This window comes from Galendromus occidentalis, unplaced genomic scaffold, assembly GCF_000255335.2.
Source record: "Galendromus occidentalis unplaced genomic scaffold, Mocc_1.1 scf7180000077512, whole genome shotgun sequence".
Lineage (NCBI taxonomy): Eukaryota > Metazoa > Arthropoda > Arachnida > Mesostigmata > Phytoseiidae > Galendromus > Galendromus occidentalis.
This window is the reverse complement of record NW_003805500.1, coordinates 811,341-835,156: the sequence shown is the minus strand read 5'-3', so window position 1 is coordinate 835,156 and position 23,816 is coordinate 811,341. Positions and strand designations below refer to the sequence as shown.

At 52.4% G+C, this 23,816-nt stretch overlaps 5 protein-coding genes across 5 annotated transcripts; 2 read left to right on the top strand and 3 right to left on the bottom strand.

The window, feature by feature from the left end:
- The first annotated feature begins 992 nt into the window (after positions 1-992).
- On the top strand, positions 993-4,914 carry bon (tripartite motif-containing protein bonus). Its single transcript, XM_003747153.2, has 8 exons — positions 993-1,229; positions 1,357-1,520; positions 1,657-2,191; positions 2,322-2,606; positions 2,847-3,018; positions 3,132-3,622; positions 3,753-3,935; positions 4,156-4,914. Exons 1-8 carry the CDS (start codon positions 1,071-1,073, stop codon positions 4,270-4,272), a joined length of 2,106 nt encoding a protein of 701 aa, XP_003747201.1. The 5' UTR covers positions 993-1,070; the 3' UTR covers positions 4,273-4,914.
- Positions 4,901-8,898, bottom strand: LOC100907394 (WASH complex subunit 2). Its single transcript, XM_003747152.2, has 2 exons — positions 8,280-8,898; positions 4,901-8,126 (listed from the first exon to the last, which is right to left on the bottom strand). Exons 1-2 carry the CDS (start codon positions 8,896-8,898, stop codon positions 5,077-5,079), a joined length of 3,669 nt encoding a protein of 1,222 aa, XP_003747200.1. The 3' UTR covers positions 4,901-5,076.
- A 1,683-nt stretch (positions 8,899-10,581) lies between these two features.
- LOC100908285 (serine/threonine-protein phosphatase PP1-beta catalytic subunit) lies at positions 10,582-15,094 on the bottom strand. Its single transcript, XM_003747079.2, has 4 exons — positions 14,518-15,094; positions 11,949-12,141; positions 11,433-11,621; positions 10,582-11,263 (listed from the first exon to the last, which is right to left on the bottom strand). Exons 1-4 carry the CDS (start codon positions 14,750-14,752, stop codon positions 10,900-10,902), a joined length of 981 nt encoding a protein of 326 aa, XP_003747127.1. The 5' UTR covers positions 14,753-15,094; the 3' UTR covers positions 10,582-10,899.
- Positions 15,095-17,179: 2,085 nt separating this feature from the next.
- LOC100907249 (protein FAM122A) lies at positions 17,180-18,773 on the top strand. The gene is made up of 2 exons (XM_003747151.2): positions 17,180-17,545; positions 17,644-18,773. The coding sequence occupies exons 1-2, from the start codon at positions 17,355-17,357 to the stop codon at positions 18,155-18,157; spliced, it is 705 nt and encodes a 234-aa protein (XP_003747199.1). The 5' UTR covers positions 17,180-17,354; the 3' UTR covers positions 18,158-18,773.
- On the bottom strand, positions 18,752-21,293 carry SerRS (Seryl-tRNA synthetase). Its single transcript, XM_003747076.1, has 5 exons — positions 21,121-21,293; positions 20,676-20,882; positions 19,921-20,194; positions 19,136-19,800; positions 18,752-19,025 (listed from the first exon to the last, which is right to left on the bottom strand). The coding sequence occupies exons 1-5, from the start codon at positions 21,223-21,225 to the stop codon at positions 18,819-18,821; spliced, it is 1,458 nt and encodes a 485-aa protein (XP_003747124.1). The 5' UTR covers positions 21,226-21,293; the 3' UTR covers positions 18,752-18,818.
- Positions 21,294-23,816: the final 2,523 nt, after the last annotated feature.

The following is a 23,816-nucleotide window of genomic DNA, read 5'->3' as shown; positions in this document are numbered from 1 at the left end:
TTCGCTGAGGGTGCGACTTTCCGTGGATATTTTTCGTCCTCCGAAACCAAGTTATGAATCTGCGGACCGAGGGATCGAGGTTGAGCCTAAGCAGAGCGAGGATCTGGCTTTCTCTCAATTGACCACACCGCTTCGCAATCGCAGGAATCCTTCTTTCGGTGGATAATCTGGATGAAAAACCATGCTCCGCTAATCGCTCTCGAATCAAGGAGCGTATTCCGGTGGTGGCATTCAGGGACCGGAGCAGTGAATCAGGATACTCCGAGGTTGCGAACATGAATATCTTGATACTCGACACCGAAAGTCTGCGAACGAGCCTACCGAGCTGCGTGCTCTTCTTGGTCATGCTTTCATCACGTGCTTTCTCCGGACGATCAGATAACGTCGCTGGAATCTGGGAGGCGGCGCGGCATCTGCAGATTAAAATGTAGGTCACGTAGATGATTTCCCTGGCTCCGACCGTTTTCCCCCGGGGCAACCCTGGGGACGACTAGTGTCGAGACTCGAGAGGTCGGGCTCTCAGCAAGGCGAACGCTCTGAGCGAAATGTAAGCACTCGATTTCGCCGGGAGATGACATCTGTCAACGCGTATGCAGTACTTCTCGACTTCCGCGAATTCCCCAGAGTCATCGAGAAAGACCGTGCGAAGGGTGGGCTCAAACCTTTACATTAGACATCCGGTGTGATGAGCGACCGACAACATTGTTCGGTAAGCTATTGGGTCTTTCGGATTGGCGCGTGACCTCACGTGTCTTTTCTACAGCTCGCGCTCGTTCTCGATGTGGATTTCCCAAAAAGATCAGAGATGCTGGGATGCGATAGTCCATATGAAGTGTCACTTCTCTGGAACACCCTCTTCTGGCGACCGTTTCGATCGAAGCCCTTTCAAATCGCGCGCTCGCCTCCACCGTCTGCTTTCCCATCAAACGCCATCTTGTTTACTATCCTGTGGCCAGAACTCGCGGCTGGTGCGGCGGCGTCTGTGTGTGGCTGTTGTGTGAAGGCTTTCGGTGCGAGTCGGAGGGCTAGAAGATTTGAGTCTACGCCTGCGCACGCAAAATACGTGACCGATGGCTGACACCGATATCGGCGCGAATTGGTCGCCGCCCGTGGGTACCTTGAAGAAATGTTCGATCTGTTCAAACGACGTGACTGTTAGTTCGGAGCCATTTCTTCTCCCATGCTTGCACACAGCCTGCCGAGCGTGCTTGCCCCTCGAGAAGACTGCGGTAAGTCTCCGAATCCATGTGATAATCATTGCGGTCGACGGTCTCACTCGGAGCCCAGCCGATGGTGACGGTCTCGGCTCGGTCGCAAACTGTCACTTCAAGAACGAAACTCTTTCCCGATCTACAGGTACAATGTAGTTTTTGTGAGCTCACATTTTTCTCTAATTCTGCGGTTCGTCACCTGGTTCTCATCGAGCGGTTAGAACGTGAAAGCCCGAAAGAGGAAGCGAAAAATGATGAGTCCGCAAGAAACATGTGTACATCTTGCGATGAGGGGGTTAGCGCCACCGGGTATGTACCTATTCCTCGGTGCTCCATGCCGAGCGTTTCCCATTTGTACGGGAACCCAAGTCGGATTTTCGAGACGAATTCCCGTGACCAGAGTAGCGGATGCCTTCCCCTAATTGAGTTTCGCTCTCATCCCCAGATACTGCAAGGACTGCGAGGAATGGCTCTGCGGAGGGTGTATCTCGGCTCATCAACGAGTCAAAGTCACTAAGGATCATCAGATACTGTCGACAGAGCAAGCCGGTCAGGCCTTGAAGGCTGCTGCAAAGAAAAGGTTCCAAATGTGCGAAAAACACCCGAAAGAACCCTTGAAGTTCTACTGCAGCAAGTGCAGCACCTTGACCTGCCGGGACTGTCAACTCGAAGACCATCAAAATCACGGGGATTATCTAGCGCTGGCGGCCGCCTGGGAGCAACAGAGACCTCAGTTGAAAATCTTGCAAGAGCGAATCGCGGAAAAGCAGACTTTGCTGAGGGAATACGTTGCGTCGTTGGAAAAATGTCAGGAATCCAACGGAAAGGCGGAGTCAACGGTGGTGAATGAGATTCGCGCCTACGCGATCAAATGTGTAGTCCGAATCAGTTCGCGGGCCAAGGCCTTGATCCGCGACGTTCAACAATTATGCGATTCAAAAAGAGACTCGCTACATTACAAACGTCACGAACTCGTGCAGGTCAGTTTTTCTCAGATTCTTATCGAACTTTGCGTCAGGTTCATTGTTGTCTTTCGAGCCTCACCTACGAACGAAGATTCCCACCGCATGAGGAACATCGACGTCTAACGCGGTAATTCCACGGTTTCAGCTTTGTAAGAAACTTTTGGATTGTCACTCGACCGTGGAAGAGCTGATTAAGACGGGGAGCGACCTCGCTCTGGTCCATTCGAAGTCATACATGGAGAAGTACATGGAGTCCTTGATTGAGAAAGTTGTGCACCTACCCAACTCTAAGGCTGAAATCAGTCTGAAGTTCAATCACGAACCGAAAATCATTGAGCTCCTCGCCACCTTCGGGAGTATAACGGATACGTCGACTCTGCACGTGCGAGGGGTTCCGATGCCCGGTCTCAAGTCGGGTCACAACGGACATGTGAGTTTTTTCAAGAGAACGCACGTCGAGGAGAATTCTTCCGTCTTCTGTCGATCCCGTTCTGAATAGACCTGAAGCGCTCCATCCTCGTCGATGCGACATATGCCGAAGGGGATCGGTGATTCAATTCGGGGTTTCGCGACGCCTGGTGCTCATAGTGACAATCCTTGCGGCTCCTATCGTATCTTGACGAGCTGAATCATTTCATATCCACACTTGACATGACACATTTTTCAGCAGCCGTTGAGACCGCCTTGCCCGACGCTCGGACTGAACGGTCGCGCCCCAGTACTTCCTCCCAGTTCATCGAAACCCGCCCCTCAAGCTTCTTCTACTCCAAAAGACATCTTACCAAAGAGGACGCCATCTTCCCCGATCCCTATTGACAGCTCGAAAGATGACGTTATCACAGGTATCACAGGCGACGTCTTTCGCCGTATTCGCCGAGACCTTGATGACTCTCTCATAGACTCAAAACCTGATCCTCACCGATTCCTTAGAGAAATATTTCCTTTATACTCGCAGGCGATGTAGAACCTACAAATGCGAATGGATCGATACCGGCTGTGATCCCTAGATCCACAGCAACACCTCCTGCAACAAACGTTGCCGCCGCAGGCACCGGTCAAATCGCTACGCCGGCGGCGACAACCACCCAAGGAGTTCCTACGACAGGTGTTGTGACGTCGACCGTAAGCGAAGAGAACGATGCAAGCGACGATTGGTGTGCAGTGTGTCATGACGGCGGAGAACTCCTTTGCTGTGGATTATGTCCGAGAGTCTACCATTTACACTGCCATTTGCCGACTCTGGTGTCCACTCCAAGCGAGGACTGGAAATGCACACTCTGCACACCGATCCAGGAGGATTCCCAACCAGCATCGAAGGACGGCAATTCCAAACGCAAAATACCTGTCGGCCTGAGCGGGAAGCAGCTAAAGATCGCAGAAAAGATCTTGCTGCAATTATTCTGTCACAATAAATCAGCACCGTTCCAAACACCCGTCAGTCGAACGGTTAGTCTCCATCCCATCCAGCGTTCGAGACGGTGATACTCCGCTAGTATTCCTTCGAGTGATAAACCAAAGTCGTGGTGGTCATTTCGGCGTGGATCCCTTCGGCTCAATTGTCTGTCTTGCTCCGCAGGTGCCTAACTACTTTAAAATCATCACTCGCCCTATGGACTTGTCGACGGTGAAGCAGAAGCTCTCAACAAGCCACTTCAATCATTACGAGAGCGCAAGGGCCTTCATTCAGGATATCAAACTGATATTTAGCAATTGCTACACATTCAACGCGAAGGAGTCCACGCTCGCTAAGCAAGCACAAGTTAGTACTCCTCTGATCCGATAGGAGGGGGGGGAGCGATTTGATATTGAATAGGCGAACTTCCACCGGAGCTTCGGGATGGATGAGCCTGCGCAAATATCGAACGTCATTGGATATGGAAAAAGTCTCTCATCATTCCGTTTTTTCTCGGATTCATCGATCTAGCTAGATCGATAAATCGATCGAATAACTGGTCGATAACTGATATCTCGCATTCCAGGTCCTGGAGGAGTTCTTCAAACACTTGATAGAGAAGGAGCTCCCGGAATGCGTCGCTGATCTTAACTCGCAAAATCAAGACGAAGTCGAAGCAGCAAAGAGAGCGAAGACCTCGTAGGTCGACGTCGCGGACCAGGTTGCTGGCGATGAATCGTTTTGGTTTGTTGAACAAACGCGTCCACTGGACACGAATGAGCTCTGATCACTCAATGCGATGCCGAGCGAGGATGCAGACGAAACTTTCACACGGATTCTTGTTTGTTGGGATGGCTGCATCGTGAAAACCTCGGTACGACTTGGCCTCTCCACCGAAAGTCGTATCCGGGGAAAATACGCAAACGCCACCGTCGCTTCCTCAGATTGTATTTCCCCCTGGAATCGTGTCCGATAAGACAGCTCGGAACGAAAGAAGTTGACTCTGTATGTCGTTTGATTCAGATCTTAGAAGCCGCACAGGTCCTGTCCTCCTCCGTCTCGTTGAACATCCGTCTCCTCGCAGAGTCGATCACTTGTAATACTTTCTCATACGAATGTCGTTTCTCGGAAGCACCACCCTCATACTTTTCGCCGATGCATAATCTTCACGAAGAAAAAAACACAATAATTCGATTGAATTTGAAGATCTTCATGATCGCCGTTCTCGGTAATCACATTTCGAAACTCCAAAGGAATCGAGCTGTTGTTCAAGATTGATGCGACCTCATTCATACGGACAAAATGAAAATAAGACCATGAGTCCCCATTGATAATAACAACAACAATTCAACAGTTTATTAAACGGTGTCTTCTTTTCTCGCCTCGACTTCGCACGAGCTCAGCCGAAAAACGCTTCATAGAGGTAAATGATCCATCGAGTAAAACTTGGTGCGACTCGAATCGACGATAAATATGTACTATGGAAACATAAATAGACCATGTCCTGTTATTTCTTCTTGAATAACTCATCGGAATCCGAGTCCGAACCGAAGAGGTTCGCCGATGAGCTCTTCGATTGAGTCAGCTTTGGCTTCTCCGCTTTCACAGCGCTCAGTGTGGAAGTCGTAGCAGATTTCGGGAGAGCTCTGGGCTTCTTCGGACCGAAGAGAGATGCTCCGTCGTCGTCGTCTTCAGAATCACTGAATAAACTTTTGGACAGAACGGAAGCCGGTATCTGTGGAGACTTCGCTTCCGTTTTCTCCTTTTGTGGCACCGACTTCTCCGCTCGCTTCGGGGCGACGGGTTGAGTAGGTCCTCCAGTTGATCCTCTTGCAGTGGAGGCGAAGGACGCAGACAGCGGATCGTCCTTCACGGGCACTGAGCCTTTGGCGGCCGGAGGCACAATGATATTCTCCTTGGGGATACTTTTCTTGCGAGGAGGAGCTTTCGGCGAAAATAGGTCTTCATCACTACTGTCTGAAGCGAATATGGACTTGGTTTTCGGTCGTGGGTCTTCCCGCGACTCTTTTTTGTTTTCTGTCTCAGGCTTCGGCATCGCTTTACCCGGTTCGGTCGCTGTCTGTACGACATCCGATCCAGAAGGTCTCGACTCTTTCTCCGGCACATCGGCAGAAGCGAGGGGATCTTCCACGGTCTGCGTCTTCTTCTGAGCGAGTTCCTCCTCCGAAGATGGACGTTTGACAACCGGCTCAGAGTTCCCCTTGTCCCTTTGGTCCACGGTTTCATCGATTTTTCCAGCGGAAATCCTTTCGATTGACTCTCCAGGTACAGGTTCGGGTCTTTTAAGAATAATAGGCACTTTGACTTGTGCATCTACCGCCGCTTGGGGCAGGGCTTCCCCGGAGCTTTGGACGGGCTCTTTTTTCTTGGCGGCTGATCGGGTCGGGGGTCTACGACCGCTCGGCCCCCGAGCTCTTGCTTTGGCTATTTCGACGATATCTTTGTGATCGCTCCTCATGGCCACGATATCATCTACTTGTGACCCTGTAGTTATTGCCGCCGGTCGGGCTTCCGGAGTTTTTTCGTTGGAAGCGGATTCACGGATTCCCGCCTCAGGCTTAGCTATCCCTAATTGTTGCTGGCGCGCCTTGAGCCCCTGCAGGAGTCCAGCGGGTAGGCCCATGCCGATCTTCTTGACTGCGTTGCTTTTCTCGGCCATGGTTTTGACAGGTTCGTCTTCGGCTGGGGACACCGAATCTGGAAGGGAGTCGACTCGTCCTTCTCTTCCCGCCGGAGGATCTGGTCGCGACTCGAGACCGGATTGCTGAGCCTCGGATCGAGAGGTCTGTTGAAGGCTCTCCGTCGGTGTGTCCTCAGGCTCCTTGCTTCTGGGAATTATCGATTTCTTGCCCGTGTCCAGGGAACCTGCCCGATCGCCGGCTGTGGGGGCTGGTGACTTGGGTTTCAGGAGCAGATCCTCGTCGGACTCGCTATCTGTGGAGAACAGCTTGGCTTTGCCAATGTTGGGCTTCTCGGTCAACTTCGTTTCCGGAGCGCGCTCTTCTTTGGACACTGCTGTTGGGTCGCTCGATTTCGCTCGTCCAGATTCCGTTGACGTGAGAGGGTCTACGAATAATTCCGGAGAAGGATCTCTGGGGAGCTCCTGTGTCTGCGGTAAGTCAATAGACTTTTTCAGAGTAGGAATTTCCTCTTTTCCACTTATAGTCGTAGCTGAATAGGGGTTATCCGAACCTTTCTCGGAAGACGCTACTTCAGGTACTTTCTTGATTGTCTCAGGTTTTGCTGCTGTTTTTTCAGCTCCGGACGGTTTCTTGATGGTAGGGGACGCCCCGAACAGATCATCGTCGCTACCCGAGTCACCAAATGGATTTGGCAATTTAGGAGCGAATTGTTGTGGTCGAGTCGCGATTGGCTTCACTTTGGATTTGGTAGTCTCGTCTTCAGAATCACTACTTCGGGGTTCGATCGTGGGCTTCGAAGAGGATTGGACTTGAGGCTTGCTCGCTACCGGTGCAGAGAGGTCGATCGTCGGCGTCAACGACTTCCTTTTTTCTCGATCAACTTCCTTGTCGCTTCCGAGTTTCACCGGAATCTGTGGCAGTACTCGCACGCCTCTGAACTCTTTTGGCTTGACAATCTGGGCGGACTCAGCTTGTTCTGGAATCGCCGCATCGACTCGAGATTTCTCGGCGGGTTTCTGCGTCGTTCTCTTCAGAGGCCCAAAAATATCAGAATCCGAATCACTGTCGTCGAATAGCGAGTTTTTCTTTGGAAGCTTCGGCAGGGCCTGCGTCGTTTTATCCAACGGCGAACTTACTTTCGTGAAGGCTTGCTCTGCGGTAGCTTTCGGTACGGCTCCAGGTCCGTCTTCTCCCGAATCACTGTCGAACAGCGACGGTTTCGTTCGAAGCCGCGAATCCGGTTGAACTTTTTTCGGCTTCTGCGGATCGTCACCTGATTGCCCACCTTCCTTTTGGGACGGCAACGTATTACCGCGAAAACGAGAATCCGAGTTCTGTTCCGAAAACGATTTTGGAGGCTTTGCTTTCGGGACGAAAATATCACTTTCCGAATCGCTGTCGAATATCGAGTTCTTTTTTCGTGCGAGAGGCTCTTGGTTCGACGATGGTCCTGGTGCCGGTGACGACACTTTCTCCGCGGTCTCAGACTTCGTGGGCGTCAGAGGAGGAGACTTGACGTTTTGTTGATCTCCCGGAAGTCTACCACCCGTTTTCTTTTTGAGTTCCTCGAGGAAAGAAACAGGCTTCGGAATGTCGTTGCGCTCTCGTGGGGTGGTTTCCTCCTGCGGCGTAGTCGCCACCGGGGCCACGTTCGTCGGTTGTGGCGATGCCTGGGACGAGGACGAGCGCGAGCCCCGTCGATTCACCGAGGAGACGGACGGTTTCCTCGATACCCCGAACAAGTCGCCGTCATCATCACTGTCGTCGTCGTCGAATAGACCGCGGGGTTTTCTCGACCCCGTAAAATCTGACAGCGAGGGAGCCAGTGGTGTTTTTTTCGGAACAGCGGATGTCACAGACGATTCACTGTCGGAATCCAAGGGTCGCGCGGTCCCTGAAATTCAGAGGGAATCCTTGAAAATCCTCGCGCTCTACCAACTCTTCTGGTTGGGACCAGTAAGGCTCACAAACACCAGAAATGAGGTTACTCTCTCTATTTTGACTCGTATACGGGTGGCCTCAGCCAGTCAGCCAGTCATTCACTTACCCTGCGTAGAAATGGAAGCCCTCTCCTTCTGGTACCAGGTCTCAGCCTCGGTGGCCTCTTCAATGAGATCGCTTGCCACCGGCGACGTAGTTGACGGCAGGACTAGATCCTCCATGGCTTCGGAAATCGGCGTGCTGCAGACGGAAAACGTGTCTACGGGAGTGAGACCCGCAAACGGATCAGCCTCCAGCCATTGCTTGCTGCCGATGATCAACGAAAACGGTCGATCTCGTGCGAAGCATTCGTAGCCGGTCTCACGGTCGTCGTCGTCAGAGAGTTCTTCCACTGGGAGCAAACCGAACGCTTTCAACCCTGTTCGAACGGCTTCTCGGAGCTCTTCTTCCGAAGCAGCTTTCGCTTCGGGCTCGGGGGTTGGGGGAGTTTTTTCATCTTGAGCTTCAGCGACACGATTCTCAATGAATCGCTTCTCAGAGAGCGTGTTCAAGTCTCCGACCACATTCTGCAGTAACAAGTTCAGTTGAGCTGTTTCGGTAGTCAGCTGATCGAGCTCTTTCGGAACGTCCGCGAGGGGCGCCAGAAACTCGGCAGAGTGCTTTTCCAACCTGTCGATGAGCTCCTTGTCTTTGGCCAGAGACCATTCACCGGTTTCGAACGACATCGTGGATCGCCGGTGGAGACAGCCCGCCGAATTCTTCACCAATCCGACGAACCGCCTGTTGACATCGCTCGAAGACGAGAGAGCAACGGCTGGGGAGCGATTCCGAACGAGAACTGGACAGTAGACACTTTCGGTACCGGTGACTAATTTCAAGTCCCTCCTCCTTTCTAGTTTCCTCTCTTGACGTTGCGCTAGCCGTCGACGTCGCCGACGGCGAGTGTTCGCCGGCTGCTGATGACGATGATCTATCCTTGATGGCTAAGAGTCCCGAGGGTTTTTTAGGAATTCTCGTTTTAATAGTCTGTCCGTGGCATGGGGCAACAAGCTTCGGATAACCGAAAGGATTTTCCGACAAAACGTCTCTCGCACCCTTCGCGAAATCCCTCTCGCGTAATGGCAGGGTTTCGTGGCCGACAGCGGCCGGAGAACTGAATCAATCGTACGATGTTCTGGTCCATCTATCCTGTCCACAATCGGCATAGACCTCACCTTGGACCTCCTTGTATCTCTTCGGAGCGGCGGCCGTGCCCGAGTCGATTCAGTCAGAGAAACTATCGATGTGGCAGTCGAGATCACCGAAGGCTGCTAGGCCCCCCTCCCCTCCCGCTTATCGAACGAAAGAACGGACTGGTGCCCCAACGACGAGCTCTCTAATGCTATAAGCTGAATCGTACGCATCTTGACCACGGAAAGCGGCTCTGATCTGAGACCCAACGGATTCGTTCTGCATGAAGTTCCAGCTTCGTCCGAGAAGACTCCAAAAAGCAGCTCGGCAAAATCCGCGAAAGATGCAGTGACTCGAGTCATCATGGATGACGCTCTCTATGGACGTGTTTGAGGTTCTCGAGGTGTTTGAGCCATGCGCGAGTAGAAGCGGATATCGAGGAAGCGCAGATTTCACCGTTCCCCAGCACTGCTCAGTTCTCGGAATGTACCATTTTGACTGGCATTAATGAAAAAGGTTTTGACTTTTAGAACTTCTTTTGAGATCCACGGCTCGGACAAGGATTAGAGGGGAACGTAGACCGTCTCATTAAATACGGACGCTCGATTCCCAGGAAATGAAACGGCTTGTCAAGTTCAATGACAGGATGCCTACATTTCATAGATATCCGGGAAAGTATTCGGTGCCTCGATGTGACTCGACTTTGCACGACGCCATTGCCATGGTTTTTTTTTCAAGAAGCTGACTGACAGGAGTTCCGGGCAGTATCGTCTCGAACGTTCAATATTTCCAATTCATTTCCATCCCGTTGTTTCATTAACTGCATACTATCCCGGAAGAGCTCATCCCATGACACATCGGATCCCGCGTGACCACACAGATGAAAGCCCAGTGATTCGAGGATTCGCACAGCCCCCTCCCCCTTATTCGAGCTCCAATTTTACGAGCCATTCAATGAGTGCCTCGAGTCCTTGGGGAATATCGATGCCTTTCTTTTCCTAGGGCCGCCGTGCACGGAAGAGGCTCGATCGATAGCAGAGTGACGCAGGGTGAAGCTTCGTGACACGATAAACACGAGACGTGACGAGAGCTGGAATTGCGAGACGTACAGCACAGCGCGGTCCGAATCGACGGCGTCGCCTGCACCGCAACGAACTCTGAGCAAGAGAACACGCTGGATCGGAATCAACGCTCCAGTCGAATCTATGTCGAGAGAGGAGTCGAGTGTTTCGAGAACTAACTTGTATTCGCCATAAACTTGCCAGCAGTCGAAGAGAGGGAAAAACAAAGAATGCCACAACATTGAACGGATATTGTCGTCGTCGTCGGTGGTGAATTAATCAGGGTGAGAGCTCGGTACTAGTATGAACAGACCATCGGTCGGGGTGCTTCGTTCCTATATACAACGAGGGCTCGGTCGTTTGTCGCCGGCCGGGCCCGGCTGGACGCCAGATTTTGATGAGATGCTGGTCTTGATCCTCGCTGAGTTTCGCTGGGGTTTCGTACGTAGTTGAGGCGAGCTACTCTTTCGAGCTAGCTAGCGAGCGAGTCGATCATCACTTCTTTTTGACTGGACCCCGCGACGGTGTGACCGGTCTTCCCGAGTTCAGACCCTGGTACTGATACTTGGCTTTCTTTTCTGAGGGTTTCAGTATTTGGAAAGAGCACATCAACGTTTCGTCGACGCTCATCATACCGCCCGCGTTGTCGAATTCCCCGCAGTAGTTGGGAGCGGAGAAGAGCGTGACGAGTTGCCTCTTGGCGAAAAATTCGTAACCGTCCTCCACCACTTGGTGAGCACGGCAGATGAGGTCGAGGTCGTGTCTCGATAGGAATTTCGAGACGACGTCGGCGCCGAAAGTGAATGACACCCCGCGGTCATTTTCTCCCCAGCCCTGGACGTCTTTGTCGGGGTCCGACCTGCAACAACAAACGTGTCGTTACCGTGCCGTCGAAGAATTCGTCGAGTGCGACCATTATCATGTCGTCGCCTCCGCCGTCGTCGCCGGAGAACCCAGCATTTCCTCGTCGGGGTGCCAAGGAACACAAAATAAGACGTATGCAGCGAGTTAGATCACGTAGAACTCACCACAGAAGATCGCAGAGTAAGCCTGTGTCCGGAACGTCGGTGGGTCTCATGATGCGACGGATCTGCTCCATGTTTTGTAGGTCCGGGGAGAGGCCGCCATGGCAACAGAAGATTTTCTCATCTACGATAGCAGCGATCGGGAGACAGTTGAAGCAGTCGGTGAACGTCTTCCATAACTTGACGTTGTATCTGGAGGGAAGCAAACACACGAGATTTCACTTAGTCACTTGCGGGGAAGGCTCGCCCTGAGAGCAAACAGCATCGCTTCGACGAGCTGGACAGTTCGGCCCGGAGAACCTACACGATCTCTTGGCATTCCGAAGCGAACGGAAACTTCCTATGTCTAGCACCAACGAGATTCGACGAACGGTATTCTCATGCAGCACTTGTTTTATTTATCTCCATTCTCAAACGCAACTCCTATAACATCGAGCTACAGAAATAATCGCGTTCGCGGGCTTTGCCACCGTCGAACAATTATTCAGAATGAACAAGGGTTCCCGACCAAGCTCTCACCTGCGTTTGCATTCGTCGTAGAATCCGTAAATGCGATTGATGGATGCACATTCGTGGTTGCCCCGGAGCAGGAAGAAATTCTCTGGATATTTGATCTTGTACGCAAGCAGTAAACATATTGTTTCCAGAGACTGCTTCCCACGGTCGACATAGTCACCGAGAAACAAATAGTTCGCCTCTGGAGGGAAGCCGCCTGCAATCAAAAACATTCATGACTCAGTATCGAGAGCTGTCGTGCCTCGGAAATCCCGGCCACTGATCCCTCTTGGTACACATTATGCAGCGGGATCTTGACGCACGCGCCAAAGTCCAGTCGCAGACTTCCCCGCATGCCGACGGGACGTTTGGATGATAGTTAGCGGCCCCAGCACGGAACGAGCGAGGATTTCGTCCGAGCGACAACCGCCTAGATTAGACTCCAGTTTTCGGCGGAAATATGCAGGTGCCGGTTTCCACCCGACCCGCTCGAATTTGCCATCCGGGACCAGTATAGCGAACCCTCTCTCCGGCGATATCCAGCTGTTGGTAGGAGCCTGGCTCTCGGGGAATTTATTTCGAAAAGCTCCTTTGCCTCTGACACGAGGGGGAGCTCTCGGCTCTGGATGGCTGCCTGCGCACGGAAACCACGAAAGCCTTAAATACACCCGGGAACCGCCTCCACGACACGGTCGCGTTAGCTATCAACTACCTACAGCTGATTCCTACTACGAGCCGCTGAAATACTTGTTTATCTCTTCGAGCCGGAGTTTCTTTCCATTCACTGTGATGCGTCTATAAATACATCGCAGCCGAAGTTGACGATCGACGCTGACGAATTCAAATAAACACTCGAAGAAATGTGTTTGTCATGTTCGTTGAGGCATGAGGAGGTGCTGATCTGTTTGAATTCATCCGCGACGCGAAGCGTATCATGGAGCAGGTAGTTCAACAAGAAGCGCTGATCGTCCACATCTATGCAGCGGAGATATTTTAGGCATTCGGCCAGTCGCATGTGATTGCGGCATACCCTCTTCGATACTGACGCATTCCGTTTTTGCGTCAAAATTTCTATGAAGTAGCGGACCTCTGGCTAATTCAACCGTCGCGCGTTGGTCGTTCGCCGCTAGTCTCGATTTTCCGAAGACTCATCGAGAGCCGGTACGAGCCTTGACGTCGTCCTACGAGAAATTCCACGCCACTACTGTCGAGATTAGAGGTTCGAAGCGGATCGAAAGCGGACCGCTGCAGGCTTCTGTTCGAAGTGGCATCTTGTCGGGAGCTCCACCGGCAAACGCCGCCACCGCCGCCGCCCAAGCGCCGTAAAAGTGTCCCAGATAAGCAATCCGACGACGAGACAATGTTTATAAATACAACGCGAGGCGCAAACAAGCCGGGACCGAGCTCAGCGGATCCGGCGCCCCTAGAAATCGCTCTTCGAGGATCAATACCTTCCGGGGATGAATCCACTCACATCGCTCGCTTCGTGCCGGGATCAACTCGCTAGCTCCGATGGCGCTCGATCCCGGAACAGCTGCGAGCTGGGAAACTATCTCGATCGAGAAGGGTTTCCCGCACATGACGGTAACAAGGACGACGTTAACCTCTACGTTTGCCGCGCCAAGTGCGAATCCAAGGTTTCAGATTGCGCATGAAAAAGTCTCGGGGAGTCCAGCTCGATTGAGAATGAAATTTTTGTACTGGTGAGCTCCGAAGTTCGACGACAATCATCCGAAGAGCGCACCGAGTCTCGGGATAACATATGGACCACAGTCTCGATGATATATTGACTACACACGAGTATCGCACATTTCGAGCGATCGGATCGAGCAAACAACACCGTCGTCATCCGAACGCGTCATCCGAGGGGATATTTACATCAGTCGATATGAGTCGATCGTGAGATTCATGTTCGTCACCGTCGAAAAAAACCTCCACCACACTCATTGTCAGGAACAAAGAGGAAATGTCTATTACCTCGACTCACAAAAAAGAATAGACACCGTCTCCGACGAGACAACGATTCTTGAGACTCGACGTGTATGCACATTCAATGAATTGGGAGAAACCTTGATGTTTCGCAAAGACGGTCAAGACCACTCCTGGGTTCTCCCGGATGGGGTCCAAGAACTCGATTCCGATTATCTGAGGTCTATTGAGCGGGAAAGAAAGGGAATTTTCCCGAACCGGGGAGGGGGTCCGCCGCCGGAAAATTCTGCTCGACGGGTTCCCGTTCAGCTAATTTTTCGGCAGGAAAAAAACGCCGGCCAATCGCGGCTTACACACGCGAGCTCGCACACACAAACATGCCGACACCATAACAATAGTGGCTAAACTTGACCTAAAAGCACCAATAAGCAGAGCTGTAGTCATTGATTGTTCATCACCGACCGGAATTGATGCTTCTGCTGTCATGAGAGTAGGCCCCGATCCATCACAGTACCGAACCCGTCCTCGGACTCTCTACACAGAGAGCCGATTGGCGAGACCCGCTGACTTTCAACGTCGAGGAAGAACTCTCGGTGTTCGGACCGTGACCACACGTAGAAACGGACACTAGACTATATATACACTTGGCCACCATAGCACTCACCGTACTCGAAGAGTCTTAGCAGATCGGTATACTGTCCGTGAATATCGCCACAGATTTTAAGCGGTGCCTCAAGTTCCAGAAGGATAGGTTGCGAGTGGAACAATTCTCTGGACTTCAAACACAGCGCTCGAACCTCGGCTTCGCTCAGTTGAACCGCTCTACCAGGCCTGGAACTTCGGACTTCCAGCAGGCGCGAGATTACCGAGTCTACATTGAGGTCTCCTTCCCCAGACATGCCTGCTGGTTATGCGAACGTTGAACCTTTTTCCGCAGTCCGACCGTGCGTTCGTTCGTCTTGGATGGTCTCGGCTTCCCGACTCCTCTCGGAGTTCTGACACAGGGTAGGCTCGATCGGAGGCTCAAAATCCCGCTCTGTGGACACTGACTGACTCACTCGAGCAGGGATTTGCAGTAGCTTATTCTAAAGTTGTTGAACAGCAAGCTGGCCTCCTCCTTCGCCCAACTAACCAAGCAACCGACCGATCGAGCGAGCGCCGACCGACCGACGACGTCAAGCAACCCACAGATCACCACCACCGCTGCCACCACCGCTGCTGCCAATAGACTAACACACAGGGCACACAGGAGGCAGCGGCCGCTGCAGCAGCAACCGCCAGTGAGCCCTCTCCTTCTAAATCTGTCACAACGGCACGCGGGCCCCGAACTGGGTGTGGGATCCAACTCGAACGGTCGAAGGGCGATTTATGGTGCTGGGGGATCTGAGGGGAGATCCCATTCAGGGGTCTAGACGGCTCAAGTTCAACTGAACCGAAACTCGTCTCTACGAACTTGGAGACGCTGATGTCGGTGATCTTTGCTTGCTCCCTGATCCGGATCGGGCGGCGCCCCCGGAAGGAGTCGTACGTCTTCCAGCGATCTGTCCCCGTGGACAACGATACTGTGCGGAGAAGCTTCTCATTGGATATGACGAGGGCTCTCAATTCAACTTTGATTCGGATAGACTCTACTGATATACAATCGGGGCCGACGGTATTCATCTCGACCGAAATCCGATCGTCCTGAAAACCGTTGCCATTATCGCGCTCCGGATTTCCTGTCTTACGATTGGGGCTCTTACGATGATAAACTGTAGTACTTCCCTTCCCTACAACCGATCCGAAGCCCCCTAATACCTCGAAGCCTGGCATGAATGCATGAATGATTGGCTGCTGATCCTTATTAGCCGCTTCGCGAATCGCGGGGCAGCTAGACCAATGTCTGACGAGTGGTGCTGAAGAATAATCGCTGATTATTATCGGTGGCCCGCGCCGCGAAGCATGCGCGATGAATTCGAGCCTGAGAGTGAGGGAATTCTCCGCTGCGGATTGATCTCCACAAGGGGGACCAATTGTGAGATATCGCAGAATGAATCGAGAGCGCGGCTGGAAGGCATTAAATTATTGCGAGCGGCAACGTGAGTGAATGTGCGCGAGGAGTGTGGGGGAAAAACTCCGGAGACGAACGGATTCTCAGGATGAACCTCCGTATGCAGAGATCGAGGATTCCTCACGCTGATTACAGCTTCCGCTCATCGGGATCCCAGGATACGCGATTCTCCATCTCGAAGCTGCATCCATAATACTATTGGATACAAGCATAGAGTTGATGACCTCAGCAGTGGGCCGCGTTCTACGATGTATTCTCAGCTCGGGTATGCTGAGCGTCCCTCGCCGCAAGCGGGAAGTTCGTTTCGAGCCTGGAGTTTTCCTCGGAAATCGCCGGCTTCGCCCTGGACGACAATGCGGAATGGAGGGTGCTTCCGAAAGGATGAGACAAGGTAAAGAAGAGATCATAGTCCCCAGTCCGCCTCCAATGAGCTTCGCGATGTTTGACAGCTCTATCAATGATTCTTCTCCTACCCTATGATCCGATGACTTGTTTAGGCTGCGGGAGAACGACTGTTGAGGATCCCTCCGGCACGCAGTCTGCGGTTCCTGTGGATGCGGAGCGTTCCTGTCAATGCCCAAGACGGCTCCGGTAAGAGGGGCTGGCGTAGTTAGCACTTCGCCACGACTTTGGAGAAAGACTCGCAATGTGACGGGAAACTATTAATCTTGTGCACGGAGCTCCCCGGTACTTCGAGCGGCAGGCGGTCGGCGGGTGCCCTCTCATCTCATCCGCATGCAGGTTTTTTTTTTGGAGTCAGACGGCTCCGACCAGGAATCCAGCTCGTGGCACTGTCCGCGAGTGCCATGCTTCGAAAATCTCATCCCACGGCGAAGCATCGCAGCGCTGTCCGCGATGCCCGGGACCCCGAGGTAAGAATCACTGTCTCACGCTAACGCTAATCTAGCGGGCGCTGTCATCTTGTTTCGACCGTCTCTCTGCCGTCGTCCAAGTTCGGGATTTGGAACCCGCACACAGGAGGATCCTCGGATCGTGTCTGGGATGGGAATCCGAAATTTCTCGGGAAGCCTGTCTAGATTGAGTTCCCATTCTCGCGGACGATTTTCGAGGACGATCCTCGCCGAGCCTCCGCTGCTTGTGATGCGAAAGGGATTCGCGGGATTGTGATGAACTTCTCAGAGTGCCCGCTCCCACCCCTCTCTCAACACGACGACCACGACGGACTCCGCAGAAAGTTCTGACACGGCCTCGTTTACCCATAGTGTCTGGGTTTCCCTGGGTTTCTGTGAGTGTTGTCTGCTCGTCTCCTGTAGCAGAAGGCGTGCGCGTCTGCGAGTGAGTGTGAAAGTGCTGGTGCTGCCAATGGCTTCAGTGGTAGTCTTATCTCGTACAACCACACTACGTGCGTTAATTCCTTGTTGAAAATTGTGCGTCTTCGAATTTGCTCCCGACGAGACTGTGAGCATGCACTGAAGTCTTCAGGGCCGACGATGGAGGTGGACAGCTCATCGGAGGAGGCATCGGCCCCTCCAACAAACCTTCAGCCTCAAACTAAGTTGAAACGGAGCTCCTCGGCGCCTTTGCTCATCACTCCCGCTCTGGGAGCTCTGTGGTCCCCCGCGAGCACTTCGAGGCCGAGTAGTCCCGTTCCTCTCGCGGGCTTTCAGGGAGCTCACTTTAGGTTGGTGCATTCCGAACCCCTCTGGACTTAGTGTACGGATACGCCACGTTTTCCATCTCGTTCCTCACTAATTCTGGCTTTTCTGTTCGCTCCATTAGGGAAGGTCTCCGGAGTCGGACCATGTCCACATCGGGTAGCCCACACTCACCCGTGGTGCCACGGGTCCACCAGATTCGCGCGGAAGAAATGGAAGGCATCGCGATGCGCGAAGCGTTGCAGGAGCGCGAGCTGACGTCCAAGTTGGCCATATCGCAGTCCTGGGACGACCTCAGCATCGATGAACAGCCGTCACCCTCGAGTCCGGCTGGTCAACGTCGTCTGCATTCACCGATATTCAACTGCCCCTCACCGAATCATCAGGCCCCTTCGCCGAAGCAGTGTTACTCTCCATCGATCCGCCAGGCCATGAGGGCTCCGTCATCGCCTTCGCCTACCCGCGTACAGAGGCATCGCTCCCAGAGTCCTCATTTATTGTTACGACCGTCGTCGCTGGGCGCTGTCAAGAGGAAACTCAGCTCCGATTCCGATCAAGAAGCGGACAGGGCAAAAAGGCTCTTGACGCTCGAGGAGAAGGAAATGATTCTCCAAGTTTCCCCCACTGATCACAGTTGAGCGTGCGTCCCCGCTCGTCGGCTCGCTTCGATTCGCCCGCATATGTCGCGCGAGCCGTATGCAGCCGCGAGCGACGACTCTCCATGTTAACCAAAAACCCCGAAAGCGGACTCGAGAGACCTCGCCGTCCGCGTTGTGTAGAAACAAGGCTCTTGTGTAAATTATATCAATAATAATATCATCATCATTTTATACTATGAATAGGAGATGTATAATTCCTCGGTAGGTGTAAATAAATGGAAGCTAGTGATTAGAACGAGTGGAGCGAGGACACTGCTTACCCAACTCGGACTCTGTCCCGGACCCTCCCTTATGTTATCCCCACTGCAATCGTTTCCCACGTCACGGGTTCGGTGGAGAAGACGCATCGAGTGAAGTTTGGTCTCTTATCAATAGATATTCGTGTCCGGAGGCGTGATCGCAAATTCCCTCGGACAATCTCGTTGAATTCTTGACTCTCACCTAGATATCGAGCGTTTACCTCATCCATCGGTCTTCTCAGGAACTGGGGAAGGCCGCGAAGATGAATTGTTGTTTTTCATAGAGAACCAGCCAGGGTCTAAGTAAATGGAATAAAAACGCAAACATTGCTACTGTTTTAATGTATACAAAAGCAGCGATTGAATTTATTCGTCCGGCCTCACGGCGGTCTATGATTGAGCTACTTCTTCTTCTCTTTCTTCTTCTGCTCCTCGTCGATCGGGGCGGGCTTCACGAATGGGATTTTTTCTCTGAACTGCTCCGGCATCCAGGGTCGTAGGGCCTCCGGGACTCGAATTCCGTCCTCCTCCTGACAATTTTCGAGGATACAGCATATGACTCGAGTAGTAGCGCACATGGTCGCGTTCAACATGTGCACGTAGGGGGTCTGGAAAGAGGAAGTTTCGGTCTGAAGAACAAAATCGAGATTTTTCGGACGCACAGAGAGGTTATCACGTCGGGGAACGCAAGATAGAGAATGGTTCCCCCTTCTCTCACCTTTTCGTTCATTTTCTTCGTTTGTCCGTAGCGGATTTGCAGTCTTCTGGACTGATAATCCAGACAATTGGAACACGAGACCAGCTCACGGAAAGCACCACTTGCGGGGAACCAGGCTTCGAGATCGAACTTCTTTGCCGCGGCATTATTCAGGGCTCCTGAGACGATGTTCACGATCCTGTACGGCAGGTTGAGAGCTTGGCAGAAGGCTTCGGCGTTGCCGATCATTTCATCGAAGGCTTTCCACGACTCGTCGTCGAGCGGGGATGTGATTACGAACTGCTCGATTTTCTCGAATTGGTGAACCCTGAAAATTCCCCTGGTGTCTCTTCCATGGGACCCGACTTCCTGGCGGAAGCAGGTCGATAGACCAGCGTACTTTATGGGCAGATCCGCTGGAGACAACCATTCGTCCTTGTGGAAAGCACATATCGGTTGTTCCGAGGTCGCAATCAGGTATTTCTCGTCAACTTCCTTCTCGTCGGCTTTTTCGCTGCCCTTGCCGACAACCTTGTACAGCTCTTCATCGAATTGTGATAGCTGAGCGACTTGTTGCATGACGGCTTTTCGCATGAAGAAAGGTGTGTACAAAGGGGTGAAACCTTTTTTCAACAAGCTTTGCAGAGCTAGTTGGATAAGAGCCTGCTCCAAGAAAACCGCAGCACCTAGGATACGAAAATATGAGACCTCAGAATTAAAAGTTGAGAGAAACCGTAAATTTCCTCGCCGGGTCCTGCCGGGGAATCAGTTCATTGACTCGCCAGTTTCGAGATTTCGCGAATTACCTTTCAGGAAGTAGCCTCTGCCTCCAGCGACGACTGTGCCTCTGTCACCGTCCATACCGTCGATCATGACTATCAAGTCCACATGTGAGTACTTCTTCGAAGTCGTGCAGTCTCCGTACGTCCTTATCACAGCGTTATTGTCTTCGTTGTCCGAGATAACGACGTCTTTCCCGAGCCAGTTGGCAACCTCACGGAGATTCTCGTTTCTCTCGGTCTCCAATTCGACAAGACGCACATTTGTGGACTCGATCGCTTCGGCGATTTTTCCAACCACCTGGTGGAGAGTAATCTCTGCTCAGTTAAAAGATGCAAGCATTCACAGAATTTCCATCAGCCCTCATGTTACATTGGGTGCTCCGACTGCCCTCGGGGAAGATTCGCGCTGCTTTTGGCTTCCCCGAAGAGTTCGTATACATCGACCCGAGGACCACCGATGGAATGGATTGCACGGAATCTGGTGCAGCCAGGAGAAATTTGGTGTGATGATGCGAATCATCCGAGAGTTGCGTCATCCCCGCGCTGCTTGCATGCTTGGGCCTGGCCTCCGGTCGAGCACGACGGGCGTCATAGACGGCGCTTCTTATCGTCATCGACGTATATTTCCCGGAGCCTCCCCAAGAATCGACCACTACCCAGGTCCATAACCGCGAATGATGATTCTCTCGAAAGGATCCTAATCCGGTGTGGAAAATTCGACGATGCAAAGGGTGCGATCCATTTTTGCCTATTGTGACGAGTTGGATTGATTCACTCACAGTTTTGATCTGGTTGATGCTGAGTGCCGATATGGCATCGTTGAGGAGTTCGTGGGAAAGCGCGAAATCTCCCGGGAGATCCCCTTCGCCATCGGCTTCTTTTTTCTTCTTCTTGTCACCGATGGCTTTGGAACAAGAGTTCCGCAACTTGTTCCACTGATCCAGAACGTGCCTTTGCCGTCTCCATTCGTTGTCGAGCTCCACGACCTGTACGAATAATTGTCAAGTTTCTCATCTCAGTCAGACTCATGACTCTGATCAACTCGGATTTGCGTACTCTTGGATACTTCGAAATTCTATCCATGGATGGTAGAAGTCTCATGAGCCGCAGATCGCACTCCGCCGTAGGCTCGCTGATGAGCGTTTGGTTACGGAGGAGACGGGGGTGAAATAGCGTTGACATCTGTTCGGCTACCGAGAGACGGAATGTTTTGATTCAATTTACCTTATCGACCAATGTCACGTCTTTGAAACGATCGGCTTGATTCTTGCGAATCTTCTCCGCAGAACCACCCTTGTCGTCCCTGAAGTCGTCGAGTTCGAGAACCATTTTCACTGTTTTCTATGCTCTGGCGCGTGCGAAAGACAGCAACCGGCACGAAACGTGGAACACACACTGTCGGGGAGTGTGAGCGCTAAATGCAGAACGCGTCCGAATCGAAGCAGGCTGAATGCACCCGGAGTTCCTCTCGTAGAGGAGCTGGCCCGCGCAGTCAGATGAGGAACCCAACGCCGCGCCTTACTCATGACGAAGACTTCGAACTCGGGCCGTTCTACCTCTCTCGGCTCTGTGCGAGGGAGTTGTCGAGCACGCTTGGAGCTGGTGGAGCTCGTTGTGCATGAGCAAGGAAATCCTGTCGCAAGATGCACACCGGATCGGTGACAGGGCTTCACGTAACTCAGGTCTCAACTCCGAAAAGGCAACAAAATCCTCGTCTAGGAGTCTTATGAGTCGCTTTCCCGGTCATCATGCTGACGCAATGATGTATCCACATCCCTGCAGCAATTGTGAACATACGGGAATTCAACGGGCTCGAGATTCGCTACTGTCTAGAGCGGAGATACGATGAATGTTCATAAATAGAGCTGCGAAGTTCAGGCATTATGCCTCAAACGCCTAATTTTGCCTTTTTCAGCGGAAAGATGGCAATTTTTCCTATTTTCGGTTTTCCCGGCTAAAAATGCCTATTTTGGCTTGATCGGCGTCAAATTTCAAGGAGAATGCTGGGAATTTCGGGTCTTGAGTCCTGTCACTGCTGATCCGGATACACCCCTCGGTCGAGAGGTGCGTGCTCAGAAAAATCATGGTGTTCGAGAGTTCAGGACGTGGTTGAGCGATAACACTGAACGGAATTCTTCCCCCGGATGGCGTTGTAAGATTCCGTAAACTGGATAGAGCTCAAAACTGGGGTGGGGATCACCGAATCGGAGCCAATCGAAGTGATTTAGATGGCAAAACACCTGCCTTTTATGCCTATTTTGCCCAGTTTCAGTGCCTATTCCGGTGTTTTTGGGTGCCTTTTTGCCTGCCTTTTCTTCGACTTTTTAGTGCCTGAACTTCGCAGCTCTATTCACAAAGGAAACCTTACCCTTTCGTAGTGTACCAGAATTCTGATTTATCGAGCTCTCCTATCTGCACCGATTCATCAGGCTGAGATGCTATTCCCCCCCTTATGCGAGCGATTCGAAATCGCCTCGACCGAAGCAGGATCAGCCACCCGCTCATAAGATCATCTTTGGAAACTTATCCGGTCAACCCTGTCAATGAGCACGGCATCGATCTCCCGTGCTTCCCTGTCGAGCAGTTTTGTCGCGCTCACGTTTTATTGTTCACCCCCCAGCGAATGGCTGTGAGGGTATTCGTGCCCCAGATGAAAACGGCATGAGTCCGATAGAATGATAGTCCGTACTGTTGGACGTGTGGTGTTCTGAGCTATCGATCTCTCAGCGCCACGTCACCTGTAAGACCTCAGATACTGCAACGCCGATGCCTCGCACAACATTCTGATTCGACCCGAAGAGAGACTCGGACTGAGCCTCTCTTCTGTTCTGGGCCTGAATCTTTGTGCTGCCAACGCCGGGGAGCTGGCTTCATTGCCCATCTCGGCTGGATTCTCCGGAGTTCGCTCGATTTCTTATGTGACAGCCAGCCTGGAAAAGATGGTCACCGCTGCTGGTCATTCGGAGCTGGCTCGCATTACCGAGTCGGACAGAGAGAGAGCAAGAGCAAGGCCGTTCCGTTTCCCTGAATTGGCACGATACTGGAAAACAACACCGACCGGCTCTCGATTTGGCGTGGAGATTTGCGCTCCTCACCTGTGGGCTCCGTGCTACCCAGAGGTGACTGCGTTCGGCGGTCACGGCTTTAATTGCTCGCGGAGCAGCGGTCGCGACCGTCGTCCCGGAGCCCTCGACGACGTGATTCTGTACATTTTACCATCCGTCCTAGTCGCCGAGGGAGCCGACGGGCTCCTCGCGAAATTCCGCTCTTCGCCGCTCTGACGCTATTGTCATGGACTCAGGAAAATACCTCGTATGGGACTCCACTGTCCTGGGTGTTGTGCTTCTCGCCACAAAAACGGAGTCTCGATCGTGATTCTATATGAGAGACACTCGAAGCTTGGACGAAACAGTCCGTCCGATCGGATGTGCTCCCGTTGTAGACGACACTTCATGAGACTCACTGTCTCCGAGTCCCAGGTGGGCTGCCGCCTGCTCATCTGGAGCAGTTGTGAACTTGGCAAGCTGGCGAAGCGTCACGAGCTTGAGGGCGGGTTAATTGTTCAATCCGTGGCTATCGAGACCCTTGGAGTGCTCGTTCCAACCGCAGAGCCCTTTGCTTTCCAACCGCAGAGCCCCGGGGGAAATCCCAACTGGAATCAGCTGAGTTGCTTGCTCGTGCGTTCACTCGCTGATTCGCGGTTACGGATAAAATTAATCTTTCCTTGAAGAAAAAAAATAGAATGATGTGAGGGGCTGTAATCTGATGTCAGGCATGTTTCGGACCCGCCATACGGTGGCGATCGTCTCGATGATTTTTGTAATCTGCGCTTTCTAGTCATGGATACACTGGTCCCGCTCCCCGATGGCGCGCCGGCAAGTTTTCCGAAGGCTCGAGCTCCCGAGGAGGAGGATTCTGTC